General features: G+C 45.7%; 1 protein-coding gene and 1 long non-coding RNA gene across 19 annotated transcripts in view; one reads left to right on the forward strand and one right to left on the reverse strand.

Moving 5' to 3' along the window:
* Positions 1–17,691, forward strand: part of LOC141096459 (uncharacterized) — a 65,807-nt gene that overhangs the window by 14,534 nt on the left and 33,582 nt on the right. The gene's annotated exons all lie outside the window — the stretch shown is intronic.
* Positions 15,232–17,691, reverse strand: part of PARP4 (poly(ADP-ribose) polymerase family member 4) — a 278,533-nt gene continuing 276,073 nt past the window's right edge. For all 18 annotated transcript variants that reach the window (XM_073583072.1, XM_073583087.1, XM_073583086.1 and 15 more), the window contains one exon: positions 15,232–15,582. In XM_073583072.1, coding sequence (XP_073439173.1) covers positions 15,393–15,582 — 190 coding nt within the window. In that variant the 3' untranslated portion in view covers positions 15,232–15,392. The remainder of the gene's footprint in view (positions 15,583–17,691) is intronic.

Genomic DNA, 17,691 nt, shown 5'->3' on the forward strand with positions numbered 1-17,691 from the left:
CACATAGAAGAACAACACAGAAGTATCCAGAACAAGGGTCATTAATGGCAATGGTAGGCCTGGCACAGGGCCGGACTGGGACAAAAATGCAGCCATGCCGCACAAATCCCACCAGCCCACAAACTATAACACTCATCAGCCCCGATTAGTGAATTTTTGCTATACTTTGTCGTCCCCTCATCACTCTCTTAAAGGAGATATTTGAAGAGCCACATGTGAATGGCACCACAGTGCGTATGATTGACCACAGCTCCATTTACATGGTGCTCTTCAAAGCTACATTTCCTAGTGGTCAGATCCACAACAACCAGAAAGTCATCCCCTATCCCCTCATAATGCTCCATGCAGTATTGTGGGCCCCATATATTACTGCATACAGTATTATAGACTCCATATAATGCTCCATACAGTATATTGGGCCCCATATATTACTTCATACAGCATAATGGGCCCCATATAATTCTTCTCACCATACCCCACTGCTCTGGTCTCCTCAATGTATTCTGATCCTCCGCACTGCTTGGCACAGGGACATCATTAACTTTACGTATATAATTGTCCACTTGGACTGATAGTAATAGTGATTTGTTTGTACCCTGTTGTCTGGGGCTGGCCCACTTTATGGGGGTGCTCAGGGCATATGATTATACACCAGTAAAAAGTATGAAAGGCTCAATGTGACCAGTGCCACCTAGTTTCCTACCCCTCTTATTCTACCGGTACTGTGGGCACACTGACTGGTACTGAGGAAAAGAAGGAAAGAACAGAGAGAAAGAAAACAGAGAGAGAAAGAGGGGAAAGAAAGAACAGAAAGAAACAGAGCGAAAGAAAGAACAGAGAGAAAGAAAGAGGGGACAGAAAAAAGAACAGAGAGAAAAAAGAAAGAGGGGAAAGAAAGGGAACAGAGAGGGAGAGCGAAAGGAAGAGGGGAAAGAAAGAGCAGAGAGAGAAAGAAAAAGAAAGGGGAAAGAAAAAACAGAGAAAGAAAGCGGGGATAGAATAAAAAGAAAAGCAAGAGAGAAAAAAAGAACAGAGAGGGAAAAGAGAGAACAGAGAAAGAAATGAAGAAAGAACACAGAGAGAGAACAGAGAGAGAATAGAAAGAGGGGAAAGAAAGAGAACAGAGAAAGAACAGAGAAAGATGGGAAAGAAAGAACAGAGAGAAAGAACAAAGAGAAAAAGAACAGCGAAAGAGAGTGGACAGAAAAAAAGAGAGAAAGAAAGAACAGAGAGGGGAAATAGAGAGAAAAAGGGGAAAGAAAGAGCAGAGAGAGAAAGAAATAGGGGAAAGAAAGAACAGAGAAAGAAAGAGAACAGAGAAAAAGAACAGAGAGAGAAAGAGAGGGAAGAAAGAACAGAGAGAGAAAGAATGAGGGAAAGAAAGAACAGAGCGAGAAAGACAGAACAGAGAAAGAAAGAAAAAAGAAAGAGAACAGAGAGAAAAAGCAGAGAGAAAGAAAGATTAGAGAAAGAAAGAGGGCAAAGAAATAAAAACATAAATGAAGAGGGGAAAGAAAGAACAGAAAGAAGAGGGAGAAAGAGAGGAAAGAAAGAACAGAGAGAAAGATTCTATAAAGATAGTATAGCAGCCCGGCTCCCATTGTAGTGCCCACCTGAGCTTCCCGATGCAGGACATATCATGATCCGCTCACATGGCCGGCATCCCCGAGTCCAAAGCGATCCTGCTGTTTGCGCTGTCGTAGGACACGGTTATGGATCTGAAGCATTCCCTGAAGTGTCTCCATGGTTCCGTCACAATCTCCTCCCGAAATTACCTCATTTCCGGTCAGCTTCTATCACGTCACTTCTAGTGGAACGTCATGTGCAAGTTTTAAAGTGCTCATCGGGGCTCCGCCGTGTACTCCTGTGTCCGCGGGAAAAGTAAGCTCCCGGCCGGGGCAGAGGGGCAGGCTCTCTCTCAAAATCGGGACTGTCCAGCTGGGAGGTATGGATGCTCCCCACCATACACCTTGTATGGCTCCGCACACCTCATACACACGGTTCCGCTTTTTATGTCGCGCACACACACGGCTCCACTCAGTACATACATGGCTCCACTAAGCCTCGTACACATGCGGCTCTGCTCCGTACACCTTTTACACACGTGTCCACGCTCTGTACACCTTGTACACGCATGGCTCCACTCCGTAAACCTTGTACACATGCAGCTTTGCGCCATACACCTCGTACACAAGCGGTTCCACTCCATACACACACGGCACTGCTCCTCACACATGGCTCAGTTACGGACACTTCGTACACACAGGGCTCCGTGTTATGATTGGGTCACCGAGGAGGAAAACAAGACCAAGCTAAGCCACAGAAAACCAGAGAGGTTGGTAACTAAGCAGATTGCAGACCCCTGATCCTATCCACACAACTAGCAGTAGCCGTGGAGCGTACCTACGATGATTCTAGACACCTCGACACAGCCGGAGGACCAAATAAGCCTAAAGCAAGAAAAGGGGAAAACTGAACTGCCCCAGAGCAGACCCCAAAGGAATAGATAGCCCCCAAACATATATTGTCGGTGAGACAAGATGAAAACACAAACACAGGTAGGAAAATAGGCTGAGCATACGATGGGGCCCACACTAACTAGAAAGGACAGGAAAGACTGTCTGCAATCACGCCAAAAAACCCTGCAAAAATGTCCAACACTTCTGATAGCAAAAAAAACCCTGAAGTCACTAGACTTCTCCCACTATATCAGCACTCTGGCATATTCTGAAGACAGAGCAAAAAGAGGCCAATCTAATAAGGGACAAAAATCAAACTGGCACAAACAGTAACATAAGGATGGAAATCCAGCACAGCCCCAGCTGGGGCTGACTGACCACACAAAACTGAATAGACAAAACCAAATCAAATGTGAGCAATAGCAAAGAACACTTATCTTGAGAATGCAGGGGCTGAACTGTAAACTAAGACCTCAGGAGGCAGGAAAAAATCATCACCAGGGATAGAGGGAGTCGGCTGACTTAAATCCAGTCAGAGACTCCAGATGTCCAATCGTCGTCCTCATTATCAGGTGGTAGGCCTCTGCTAATTAGATCAGCTTCATTACCTCCTGCAACCACCAGAGGGAGCCCGGAAAGAGAACTCACGACTCCTCTGTCAATACAACCAGCTCCACCACCCTTGCCAGCAACCAGAGGTAGAAAAGTGAATTCACAACAGCTCCGTTTTGTAAGCCCCATACACACACAGCTCCACTCCGTACAACCCTTACACACGCCGATCTGCTCCGTACACCTCGCACACGCGCGGCTCCGTTCCGAACAATTTGTACACATGGGTCTGCTCCGTACACCTCGCACACACGCGGCTCTGCTCCGTACACCTCGCACACACGCGGCTCTGCTCCGTACACCTCGCACACACGCGGCTCTGCTCCGTACACCTCGCACACACGTGGCTCTGCTCCGTACACCTCCCACACACGCGGCTCTGCTCCGTACACCTCCCACACACGCGGCTCTGCTCCGTACACCTCCCACACACGCGGCTCTGCTCCGTACACCTCCCACACACGCGGCTCTGCTCCGTACACCTCCCACACACGCGGCTCTGCTCCGTACACCTCCCACACACGCGGCTCTGCTCCGTACTCCTCGCACACACGCGGCTCTGCTCCGTACACCTCGCACACACATGGCTCTGCTCCGTACACCTCGCACACACATGGCTCTGCTCCGTACACCTCGCACACACATGGCTCTGCTCCGTACACCTCGCACACACATGGCTCTGCTCCGTACACCTCGCACACACATGGCTCTGCTCCGTACACCTCACACACACGTGGCTCCGCCCCGTACGCCTCGCACACGTGCGGCTCTGCTACATCCACCCTGTAAACCCCTCCTGACCCCACACACAAACTTCCCCTCATTCAGCACGATGACAACCAGCACAGCAGAGTCTTGCATACACTGAGGCCCCTGATCATGTGACCTTGGCTCCTCCCCTCCTGTGACCTCATCACAGGTCCTGTGGCAGAGAATAGAACATAGAGGCAGAGCAGGGACAGAGATGATCGATAGACCGAGGGCTGATGCGCACAGCACAGGACCTGTGATGAGGTCACAGGAGGGGAGGAGTCAGGGGTCACATGATCGGGGGCCCTGACTCCTTCCCTCCTGTGACCTCATGAATTACAAGCCTTTGCAATGCATACTACCAGCAGCACCAGCGTGCAGGCTAAATTGTAGGTGCTGCTGGTAGCAGAGCGCATAATGCTGCCCCTGTGCACAGCAGCTGTCTGCCGCCTGAGCCACAGGCTCAAATGGCCTCATAGGTGCGGCCCTGCAGCCGTCCACTCCTGTCCTGAGTGCCGGCGGCATGTGTCTTGAGAAGCAAGACCCGCGCAAGTTTCTTATATGTCTGACCCCGGCCTAAGGCTAGTAGTATCCAATTAAAGGGGGTTGTGTTATGATTGAGTCACCGAGAAGGAAAAACAAGCTAAGCCACAGAAAACCAGAGAGGTTGGAAACTAAGTACATTGCAGACCCCTGATCCTATCCACACAACTAGCAGTAGCCGTGGAGCGTACCTACGATGATCCTAGATGCCTCGTCACAGCTGGACAACTAAATAAGCCTAAAGCAAGAAAAGGGGAAATCTTAACTGCCCCAGAGCAGACCCCAAAGCAATAGACAGCCCCCAAACATGTACTGTCGGTGAGACAAGATGAAAACACAAACACAGAAAAATAGGCTGAGCAAACGATGGGGCCCACACTAACTAGAAAGGACAGGAAAGGAAAGATACTGTCTGCAATCACGCACAAAACCCTGCCAAAAAATGTCCAACACTTTCTGATAACAAAAACCCTGAAGTCGCTAGACTTCAATTCCCTATATCAGCACTCTGGTATATTCTGAAGACAGAGCAAAAAGAGACCAATGTTGTGAGTTCATTTTCCCCTTCGTCACTGAGGTCTGGTGAACTCCCTATTCTGGTAAAGGAAGGTAATGTGTTATGATTGAGTCACCGTAGGAGGCAAAAATAGAAATGCTAGCTAAGTCCAGAAAACCAGAGAAGTTGGCAGCTATCGGATTGCAGACCCCTGAACCTATCAACACAACTAGCAGTAGCCGTGGGGGGCTCCTACGATGCCCTAGGCCCCTCGATCACAGCCGGAGGACTACATAGCCTAAAGACAGAAAGGGAAATCTAAACTGCCCCAGAGCAGACCCCAAAGCAAAAGGCAGCCCCCACATATAATGACGGTGAAGCAAGAAGAAAGAACAAAACACAGACAGAAAGATAGACTGAGCAAAGATGGGGCCCACGCTAGCTTAGATAGGAAAGGACAGGAAGGCTGCTGTCTGCAATCCGTGAAAAACCCTATGAAAATAAGAGCCAACAAACTGACAGTAAAAAAAGGCCCTGAAGACGCTAGGCTTCAAAAAAGCTATGTCAGTACTCAGGAATATTCTGAAGACAGAGCAACAGGCAAAAGGAGATTCAGCTCACCCCAGCAGGGAATGGCAGAATCCAGAAAAGTAAGGAAAACAAAACACTAATGCAAAAAGGCAAAGCAGAAATCTTAGCTTTAGATGAGCAGGAATCAGACTGGTTTCCTAGAAGTCCACAGAGAAATCACCCGCAGGCCAGAAGGGCGTCGGCAGCCTTATATCCAGTAATTAACTCCACTCAGCCAGTCATCATCATCAGCCCCAGGTGTTTGACAATCAGGCTCACTACCTTTTTTCACCAGAAGAGGGAGTTCCTCGGGCCTCAGTAGTGAAGGCGAAAATGAACTCACAACAGTACCTCCCCCTTGAGGAGGGGGTCACCGAACCCTCAACCACGCCACCAGGGCGATCAGGGTGAGCCCGATGAAAGGCACGCACCAATCTTTTGGCATGAATATCAGAGGCAGAGACCCAGGAATTATCCTCCTGACCATAACCCTTCCACTTAACCAAATACTGGAGTCTCCGTCTAGCCAGACGGGAATCCAGTATCTTCTCTACCTCATACTCCATGTTATCTTCAACCAATACAGGGTCTGGAGGTGCAACCCCCGGAACAACAGGTTCAACAAACCTCTTCAACAAAGATTTATGGAACACATTATGGATTTTAAATGTGACAGGAAGAGCCAAACGAAAAGAGACCGGATTAATAATCTCCAAAATCTTGTAAGGTCCAATAAATCTAGGCTTAAACTTAGGAGAAGCCACCTTCATAGCAATATTTTTTGATGATAACCACACCATATCACCAACCTTAAATTGGGGACCAATGGTCCTATGTCGGTTGGAAAACCGCTGGGCCTTTTCCTGGGAGAGAGATAACTTATCCACTACTTGGTCCCAGATCTGGTGCATTCTCTCCACTACAGTGTCAACACCTGGGCAGGCAGAGGGCTCCACCTGCCCTGAAGAAAATCGAGGATGAAACCCAAAGTTACAAAAAAAAGGAGACATCAAAGTGGCAGAACTAGCTCTATTATTTAAAGCAAATTTGGCCAAGGGCAAAAATGAAACCCAATCATCCTGATCAGCAGAAATAAAACATCTCAAATATGACTCCAAGGTCTGGTTTGTTCTCTCTGTCTGCCCATTGGTCTGAGGGTGAAAAGCAGAGGAGAAGGACAACTGAATTCCCAGCTTGGAACAGAAAGTTCTCCAAAATCTAGACACAAACTGGACTCCTCTGTCAGATACAATGTTCTCAGGAATCCCGTGCAAGCGAACCACCTGTTGTAAAAACAGGGGCACCAATTCAGAGGAAGACGGCAACTTAGGGAGTGGTACAAGATGAACCATCTTAGAGAACCTATCACAAATCACCCAAATAACAGTCATCCTTTGAGAGACAGGCATATCAGAGATGAAATCCATTGAAATATGGGTCCATGGCCTCTTGGGGACAGGCAAAGGTATCAACAACCCACTAGAGCGAGAACACGATTTAGACCGGGAGCACGTCCCACAGGACTGCACAAAATTCCTGACATCACGAGACAAGGAGGGCCACCAAAAAGACCGACTCACCAGATCTCTAGTACCAAAAATACCTGGATGACCAGCCAAAGCAGAGCAATGAACTTCAGACATCACTCTCTTCTTCCACTGGTCAGGAACATACAACTTTCCACTGGGACAACGCTCAGGTTTGTCCTCCTGGAACTCTTCCAGAGCACGTCTCAAATTGGGCGAGATGGCAGAAAGAACTACCCCTTCGCCTAAGATGGTAGCAGGCTTGGTCACCACAGGAGAATCAGCAAAGAAGCTCCTAGAGAGGGCGTCAGCCTTGACATTCTTGGTTCCAGGAAGAAAAGAAACCACAAAATCAAAACGTGTAAAAAACAAGGCCCACCTAGCCTGTCTAGGGTTCAAGCGCTTAGCCGACTCTAGGTAAATCAAATTCTTGTGGTCAGTGAGGACCACGACTTGATGCTTAGCTCCCTCCAACCAATGTCTCCACTCCTCAAATGCCCATTTCATGGCTAACAGTTCCCGATTCCCCACATCATAGTTACGTTCAGATGGAGAGAACTTTCGGGAAAGGAAAGCACAGGGATTCATTTTAGATGTTACAGGATCCTTTTGGGACAAAACAGCTCCTGCACCAATCTCAGAAGCATCCACCTCTACCTGGAATGGAAGTGAGACATCAGGTTGCCGCAAAACCGGGGCGGAGGTGAATCTTCGCTTCAGCTCCTGAAAGGAAGAAACAGCCTCCGGAGACCAATTTAACACATCAGCACCCTTCTTAGTCAAATCAGTCAATGGCTTGGCAATACTAGAAAATTTTGCTATAAATTTCTGATAAAAATTAGCAAAACCCAAAAACTTCTGGAGGGCCTTCAAAGAAGTGGGCTGAACCCAATCGTAAATGGCCTGTACCTTGGCCGGGTCCATTTCAATAGTTGACGGGGACAAAATAAATCCCAAAAAAGAAATCCTCTGTACTACAAAAAGGCATTTAGATCCTTTGACATACAGGGAATTCTCCCTCAAGATCCGGAACACAGTCCGAATATGTTCCACATGAGAATCCCAATCCTTGGAGAAGATCAAAATATCATCCAGATAGATAATCAAAAATTTATCGACAAAATCTCGGAAAATATCGTTCATGAAGCACTGGAAGACAGAAGGGGCATTAGTGAGCCCAAAAGGCATCACCAGGTACTCAAAATGTCCCTCCGGAGTATTAAACGCCGTCTTCCATTCATCCCCATGCTTAATGCGAATAAGATTATACGCCCCCCTGAGGTCAAGCTTGGTAAACCAGCAAGCACCTTTAACTCTGGAGAATAGATCAGAAATCAGGGGTAACGGATACTGATATTTAACAGTAATTTTGTTGAGAGCACGATAATCAATACAAGGTCTTAATGATCCATCCTTTTTGGCTACAAAAAAAAAAACGGCACCTAAGGGTGACGAGGATGGTCTAATATGACCCTTCTCCAACGCCTCCTTAATATAGGATCGCATAGCCTCGTGCTCGGGTACAGATAAATTGAAGAGCCGACCCTTGGGAAATTTACACCCCGGGCTCAGTTCAATAGCACAGTCATAACTCCTATGAGGAGGCAGAGACGCAGACTCATTCTCACTAAATACATCATAAAAGTCCGCCAAATAATCAGGAACATCATGCGACTGAGGAGAGGTGGAAAACACCGGAGCCTCACTAAAGGCACACCGACAACCCCAACTCACCACAGACACAGATTTCCAATCCAAAACTGGATTATGAATTTGTAACCAGGGAAACCCCAGAACAATAGTATCATGCAGATTATGTAACACCAAAAACCTGCAATTTTCTTGATGGTCTGGGGCGACCCGCATTACCACCTGTGTCCAAAACTGAGGTTTATTTTTAGCCAAAAGAGTAGCATCAATCCCCCTCAAAGGGATAGGTGTCTGCAGAGGTGTCATCGGAAATCCACAACGTTTAGAAAAATCCAAGTCCATTAGGTTTACAGCTGCTCCCGAATCCACAAAAGCCTTGGCGGAAAATGTGGACAGGGAGCAGATCAGAGTAATAGCCAGAAGAAACTTAGGTTGAACACCACCAACAGAAAACGTGTGTGCAAAGCGTTTCTCACGTTTAGGACAGACAGAAATAATATGCGAGGCATCTCCACAGAAAAAACACAACTTATTACGCCTTCTGAACTCCTGACGCTGCTCTCTGGAAAAAAACTCTATCATATTGCATAGGTTCAGACATCTGTTCAACAGGTGGCAACACCTCTCGTGCAGCTCTGCGCTCGCGTAAACGCCGATCTACCTGAATGGCTAAAGACATAGAATCGTCAAGACCAGAGGGAACAGGAAATCCCACCATAGTATCTTTTATGGCTTCTGACAACCCCTTCCGAAAGAGAGCAGCCAAGGCATTATCATTCCAGGTAGTAAGTACTGCCCACTTTCGGAATTTTTGACAGTACAATTCTGCAGAATCACGACCCTGGTTCAATGCCAGCAGGGTCTTTTCAGCCTGATCAATGGCATTAGGTTCGTCATACAACAACCCCAAGGCCTGAAAAAATGCGTTCACATTAGTCAGAATAGGATCATCTGGTTTCAAAGAAAACGCCCAATCCTGGGGATCGCCACGCAGCAAATAGATGACAATTTTAACCTGCTGCGCGGAGCTCCCTGACGAGTTAGGCTTCAAGGCAAAAAATAATTTACAATTATTTTGGAAATTCAAAAATTTAGACCGATCCCCAAAAAATACATCAGGTGTAGGAATCTTTGGTTCAGCAGCATGTGAATGAGCAAGGTAGGCGGAAATTCCCCGCACTTCCGCAGCGAGCTGCTCCACACGATCAGACAATTGCTTTATCTCCATTGAGAGAAAAAAAAAATTCCCCCTACGGCCTCAGAGATATAGAGGAAAAAATATACACACTTTTTTTTTTTTTTTTTATACAATTCATTCCTGTTATTGAGTACCCTAGAATTTGCGGTATGGCGGGTGATTCTGTTATGATTGAGTCACCGTAGGAGGCAAAAATAGAAATGCTAGCTAAGTCCACAAAACCAGAGAAGTTGGCAGCTATCGGATTGCAGACCCCTGAACCTATCAACACAACTAGCAGTAGCCGTGGGGGGCTCCTACGATGCCCTAGGCCCCTCGATCACAGCCGGAGGACTACATAGCCTAAAGACAGAAAGGGAAATCTAAACTGCCCCAGAGCAGACCCCAAAGCAAAAGGCAGCCCCCACATATAATGACGGTGAAGCAAGAAGAAAGAACAAAACACAGACAGAAAGATAGACTGAGCAAAGATGGGGCCCACGCTAGCTTAGATAGGAAAGGACAGGAAGGCTGCTGTCTGCAATCCGTGAAAAACCCTATGAAAATAAGAGCCAACAAACTGACAGTAAAAAAAGGCCCTGAAGACGCTAGGCTTCAAAAAAGCTATGTCAGTACTCAGGAATATTCTGAAGACAGAGCAACAGGCAAAAGGAGATTCAGCTCACCCCAGCAGGGAATGGCAGAATCCAGAAAAGCAAGGAAAACAAAACACTAATGCAAAAAGGCAAAGCAGAAATCTTAGCTTTAGATGAGCAGGAATCAGACTGGTTTCCTAGAAGTCCACAGAGAAATCACCCGCAGGCCAGAAGGGCGTCGGCAGCCTTATATCCAGTAATTAACTCCACTCAGCCAGTCATCATCATCAGCCCCAGGTGTTTGACAATCAGGCTCACTACCTTTCTTCACCAGAAGAGGGAGTTCCTCGGGCCTCAGTAGTGAAGGGGAAAATGAACTCACAACAGTAATAAGCCTGATTATCAGGCACCTGAGACTAATGAGGATGACTGGCTGAGTGGAGTCACTGACTGGATATAAGGCTGCCGACGCCCTTCTGACCTGCAGGTGACTTCTCTGTGGACTTCTAGGACACCAGTCTGATTCCTGCTTCCCTAAAGCCAAGTTTTCTGCTTTGCCTGTTTGCATTTATGTTTTGTTTTTGTTTTCCTTGCTTTTCTGGATTCTGCCATTCCCTGCTGGGGTGAGCTGAATCTCCTTTTGCTTGTAGCTCTGTCTTCAGAATATTCCTGAGTACTGACATAGCTTTTTTGAAGCCTAGCGTCTTCAGGGCCTTTTTCACTGTCAGTCTGTTGGCTCTTATTTTCATAAGGTTTTTCACGGATTGCAGACAGCAGCCTTCCTGTCCTTTCCTATCTAGGTAGTTTGGGCCCCGTCTTTGCTCAGTCTATCTTTCTGTCTGTGTTAGTGTTTTCATCTTGCTTCACCGTCATTATATGTTGGGGGCTGCCTATTGATTTGGGGTCTGCTCTGGGGCAGTTTAGATTTCCCCTTTCTTTCTGTAGGCCTATTTAATTCTCCGGCTGTGATCGAGGGGTCTAGGGCATCGTAGGAACCCCCCACGGCTACTGTTAGTTGTTGTGATAGGATCAGGGGTCTGCAATCCGATAGCTGCAAACTGCTCTGGTTTTCTGGACTTAGCTAGCATTTCTGTTTTTGCCTCCTACGGTGACTCAATCATAACAGACCAATCTGATCAGGGAAAAAAAGCAAACTGGCATAAACAGAGACATAAGAATGGAAATTCAGCACAGCCCCAGCAGAGGCTGGCTGACCACAAAAACTGAGTAAACCAGACCAAATCTCATGTGAAAAAAATAGCAGAGCACACTTAGCTTGAGAAGGCAGGAACAGAACTGGAAACCAGAACCTCAGGGCATGAAAAATCACCAGCACAAAATTAGGGAGTCTGCTGTCTTAAATCCAGTCAGAGACTCCTGATGTCCACTCAGTCCTCCTCCTCAGGTGGCAGGTCTCTGCCATTTAGATCAGCTTCATTACCTACTGTCACCACTAGAGGGAGCCCGGATGGAGAACTCACAACTCCTCTGTTAACACAGCCAGCTCCACCACCCTTACCAGAAGCCAGAGGTAAACCAGAAAATGAGTTCACAACAGGGTTGTCAGGGAGTTTTATATTCCTGGTGTATCCTTAGGAAGGTTTATCAATATCTGGTCAGTGTGGGTGCGACACCCAGCACCACTGCCGATCATCTGTCCAGTGCCAGTGGTGTCCGGCTGTGCATAGCTCCATCAACTGTATAGTGGCCGCAGTCAGGTACTGCACATCTGCCCCCTACTTGAATCAGTAAGGCATATTTGTGCAGTATCAGGCTGCGTACACTATGCAGTTGATGGATCTATGTTGTTCAATTCCGCAACTGAGCACATCCGGCCGCCGATGGAACTGGGAACAGCCAATCAGCAGGGTGTCCGGAGTTCACTCCCCCCACAAGAATAGGCCATTAATATAAAAGTCCCAGATAACTCCTTTAATGAATAAATCCCAACAAATAATAGCCCTCTAATAAGTCACCTCAGAAGTGGCAAAACACAAAACAAAGGCGTGGAAATGCATACTGGACCACATCAACAAAAACGCCAAATATAGATGAAGGATACAGGCTGTAGACACTCCGTGCACCCAATGCATGTTTCACTTGAAATTCCTCATCAGATAAATCTGCTTCTTTCTCCACCTATCACCCATCACTTCCTCTCTCCCATTCCTCCTGAACTTGTCATCCACTTTCAAAAGACATTTCAAATCCCTCTTGCTCAAGACAAGATGAGACTGCCAGCTTGTTAGGTTACACCTCCTATTATACTCTATGGAGAGAGAAGTGAGGAAAAAGGAAAATAGATGGTGCTGAGCTTTCTAATAAGTCTTTTACCTCAATTTAGAGCTGGATTCACATCTACGCTTAGTAATGTTGTATATTGTAATCCATGCTGCTGCTTCTCTATCTGTGGTCACTAAGGAATGAAGCGCAGGAATCCATCTTTGTGTGTTTATTGTGTATGGGTACATCAGAGCAGAAACTCTCCTCCCACCAGCTCAGTCAATTGAAAATTAAGACATAACGATTGCAGAGATGGAAACTAGATGGAGGATAGAAGTCATATATTGGCCATAAATATCTCATGCACACACAAGAAGTTATTCTGAAAATGTAATAAAAAGTGTTGTTACTTTATCTCATTCTGCAAACTGTGCAGAATTTTATAACATTCAAGCTGTAGAAGCCAACTAGTCCAAAATGGTTAACCCCTTACCGACATCTGACATATTAGTACGCCGATGTCGGTATCCCTGCCTTTGATGTGGGCTCTGGCGGTGAGCCCGCATCCTTCCTGGGACATGTCAGCTGTTTTGAACAGCTGAGGCGTGCCCGCAATAGCCGCTGGTGTAATCGTGATCCACTCGTGGCTATTAACTAGTTAAATGCTGCTGTCAAACGCTGACAGCGGCATTTAAATGGCGCTTATGGCCATTGGGAAATACGCACATGACGTGATCGCGGGTCACTGGTGTGTCGGCATGACAACCCGAAGTCTCCTGGAGACCTTTATGGTTGTCAGTGCCGAATTGCTGTGAGTGGCACTGAGTGGTTGGCGCTCATAGCAAGCCAGTAATTCAGCTACATAGAGGCACAGAGGCAATCTGCTTATGGCCTATATGTAGCAGTGCCGATGGAGACTATTGAGGCATGCCAAAAGAAAAATAAAAAAAAATTGTTTAAAAATATAAAAAGTTTAATATATATATATACACACACACACACACACACACACTCTCACTCACTCACTCACTCACACTCTCACACACACACACTATATCCTTGTAGGTGCAAAAATTCTCATCCAGAAGAAACCAGACTATCCAGTGCCGCTCTAGATAACCACCCTGTAAAGCAATGTGGCTTTAGGTGGATGTATAGTTTACCTAATCAGTCTCAAGGACATATATATATACACACAATACATCTTGGCTTTCAGCACTTGCCATGGAGAGAACATCAGTGACAGATCTTAGACCTAGGATTTATATGAAAGCCTAGAACCTTTGTATAATACCAGGAGTTCTTGAGCCGGGCTCAGTGGGAGAAGGAGGAAGAGTCCTACCTTCTGGTCCTGTATACTGGAGGGCACAGGATGTTTTCTGTCTTCCTGTGTATTTGCTAATAATACACTGGGGGAGATTTACTAACCTAAATGCCCCTGATTTTTTTTGTCTTAATTTGACCCCCAAAAATGTCAAACATGTTTAGTGGCAATGCGTGCATTTAACCCCTTCACCTCTTGGGCGATCTTCTGTTTTTTTCCTCCCCTTCTTCCAAGAGCCATACATTTTTTATTTTTACCAGCCATTTGTCCGTGCGAGGGCTTGTTTTTCACAGACCGAGTTGTATTTTTGAATGACACCATTCTCTCTGCCACATAGCGTACTGGAAAACTGGGAAAAAAATTCGCAAAAAAAAGTGCAATTCAACAATGCTTTTTTTTTGGGGGGGAGGGAATTATTTAAGTGGTGAAAAAGAATTCTGAAATTTGTTAAAAAAAAAAAATAAATAAATTTGCTTTTGTCACCATTTTCCGAGACCAATAATGTTCTCATTTTTCAGGATCAGGGGCTGTGTGAGGGCTTATTTTTTGCACCCTGAGCTGATGTTTTTACTGATTCTATTTTGGGGTAGATACGATGTTTTGATCGCCTGTTGTTGGCCTTTATTGTAATATTGCAGAATCAAAAAAACTAATTCTGGCGTTTTGATTTTTTTCATTACGCTGTTCACTGATCAGATTAATTTATTTTATATTCTGATAGATCGGACATTCATGAACACAGTGATACCAAATGTGTTTTTTTTTTTAATGGTTATGTTTTAATTTGGCAATAGGGTGGCCATTTGAACTTGTAGGTTTGTTTTTTTTACTGTATTCAATAGTACCCTTAAGAGACTTGAAGCTGCGATCGTCTGATCGCCTATGCTACGCATAGCAGGGCATCAGCACTATGTATAGCAGAAATCACGATCTCCTATGAATGCCAGCCGCGAGCCGGCGTTTACAGGAGGATTGTGATGAAAAGCACAGGGGTCTTCAGTTGACCTCTGACTGTCATGTCAACCTATCCGCACCCCGTGATTACGTGATGGGTGGGACCAATGACATGCTTCCTGTCACTTTCGGCTGTCAGCTAACAAATGTGGGGAAAGATACAGGCTCAGCGTGTGAGCCCGCATCAAAGGCAGGGACATGGCCAATGACTTTAATATAAGTCACCGGTCATGAAGAGGTTAAAGGTTGCTTGTTACCGGAAATGTGACACCGTGTGCCAAAATGTTAGCACAAACTATTGGACCAAAGTCAAGGCAACTAATAGATTGTATAAAGTTATACTAGACGGTGTAAAGATGTTTGAAATGACTTTATTAGTAAATTGTCCTCATTATGTTTAGGTGACTTGATAAAAGATATTGTTTATACTGTGGATAAACACTGTTACATCATCGTCATGAATGTGAGTTTTGCGGAAAACCTGAATAAAGCAAAGAAAAGGCAAAATATGATCATGGCAGAAATAAAAATTCGGAAACGGAATAAAGATCTGACGTTGTAGATATTGGATCCAAGCCCAATAATTGGCGTGTTGCCTGATCCCAGTCTTTCCCCAAACCAAGTCGCATACAGATTCCAGGGTACTGTCGGTCCGATTTTACCACCCATTCAATTGCTTTCTCAATGCCTGGATACAGCGAACTGTTTAAAGAAACAAACCCAGGTTAGTCAGAAATTCAAGACAAGCAATCACTAGTTCTTGAGCAACAACTATCTTTGCCATGATTCTTTACATTAAAATATTTACCTACAGCTAATTTTTGCTTTTTCTCAAATACCTCTGATCAAAAACTCCAAAATGTGACACTGTATAGGCATAAAGAGATATACCGCATTTATCAGGCTATAAGATGCACTTTTTTCCTCCAAAATTGTGGCAGAAAGTGTGTGTGGGGGGTGTCTTAAAGTCTGGATGTACCTTATCATATAGTCTGGCTGTGGATGGGGAGAGGCAACGGCGGAGCAGCGGGTCACTGGAGGCAGATGTGGCTGCTGCAGCTGACAGCGGGCACCGCTGCTGAAGAAAAGGAATATTCACTGCTCCCCATGCCCATAGGCCCTCCCACCTCTTTGCATTGAAGCCGACATTAAGAGTTGGGCGTGGGGAGCAGTGAATATTCATTCTGTTTAATAGCAGCCACACTGTTAGCCGCAGCCGTTGGCTTCCTTCTGCGGCTGGGCAATCACGTGCGCCCGCTAAAAAGATTATTGGATATTTTACGAAATGTTTAGTTTGTTACAGTGTACTCGGGCCCTGCCAAAAGAGTTCAACGTGTCGTGGTGGCGGATTAAAAAATCTATTGACCAAAACAAAAGCTGCTGGTTATGTATGTGATCTGGAGTTCGGTGGAAACTGTTAATGAGTGATTGGTGAGGATGTGGTGCAGAAATGACGATTTTCCAAGAGTGGGTGGTGGGACTGTGGAAGGTTCAAGGGTGAAGCTAGGGTGGAGCCTGGGTGGAGTCACAAGGGGGCCCAAAAAATGTTGCCAGTATGGGGCCCTGTAATTCCTGGTGGTAGACCTGCATGTACTATGGATTTATGAAATAAAAATTAAAATGACGGTTACACTTTAAAAAATAATCTTATACATTATTACATAGAACATGTATTAACTTATTAATAAATGCGGAGCTTGTTGCATGTTATCTTTCATATGAATTAAGGAAAGTTTAGAAATTTTAATAATTTAAATATGTGTTCTGTTCTATTAAAGGGGAGTTGTCAAGTAGCAAGATGTAGGGCAAGAAAGTTTTATTCCAGAGATGTGTCACTAAGGCTACTTTCACACATCAGTTTTTTGCCGTCAGGCAGGATCCGGCTATTTTTTAGAAAAAACGGATCCGGCATAAATTTTGGAGAACTGTAGAAACTGATCCGTTTTTCTGCCGGATCCGTCTAGCAGGTTATATCTGTTTCCTGGGGGCTGGCCAATTGGATCTGAGCATGCGCAGACTTAAAAAAAACGGATCCGGTGGCTGGATCAGTCTTTTTCTGGATCCGGCGCATTCCGGCGCCCATAGACTTTCATTGTGGCAAAAAGCCGGAAGCGTCGGATCCGGTGCTTCTGGCTTTTTCGCCGGAGACAAAAAACGTTACAGTAGCCGTTTTTTCCAGATGCCGGAATGAGACAAGTAGCCGGATCCGGCAAAGAACGGATGAAACGCAATGCCATCCGGCGCTAATGCAAGTCAATGGGGAAAAACTGGATCCGGCATTGCATGTCGCCAGATCCGGTTTTACAAAAAAAAGCCGGATCGCGCCTGACAGCGAAAAACTGATGTGTGAAAGAGGCCTTATTTGGCTGCTTGGTGTAGTATAATAATAATAATAATAAATTTTATTTTTATAGCGCCGACATATTCCGCAGCACTTTACATTTCAGAGGGGATTTGTACAGACAATAGACATTACAGCATAACAATAATCACATACAGTAGATTATAACACATACCAAGAGGAAAGAGGGCCCTGCTCGCAAGCTTACAGTCTATGAGGAAAGAGGGAGACACGAAAGGTGGGTGGTAACAGTTACCCTGAATTGTATGGACCAGTCATAATGTTAAGTGTGTAACAGTACAGACACAGAGGGCTAATGGAGGCATAAAGCATGTGGGAACATGATGCGGGGAACCTGGTTATGGTAAAACTTTTGGCTCTGCCACACAGGGATAGATTAGGTTAATGTGTTGGGGTGGTAGGCCAGTCTGAATAAATGCGTTTTCAGGACACGCTTAAAATTGTGGGGA

This window comes from Dendrobates tinctorius, unplaced genomic scaffold (assembly GCF_039654945.1).
Source record: "Dendrobates tinctorius isolate UK_male_01 unplaced genomic scaffold, ASM3965494v1 ptg000075l, whole genome shotgun sequence".
Lineage (NCBI taxonomy): Eukaryota > Metazoa > Chordata > Amphibia > Anura > Dendrobatidae > Dendrobates > Dendrobates tinctorius.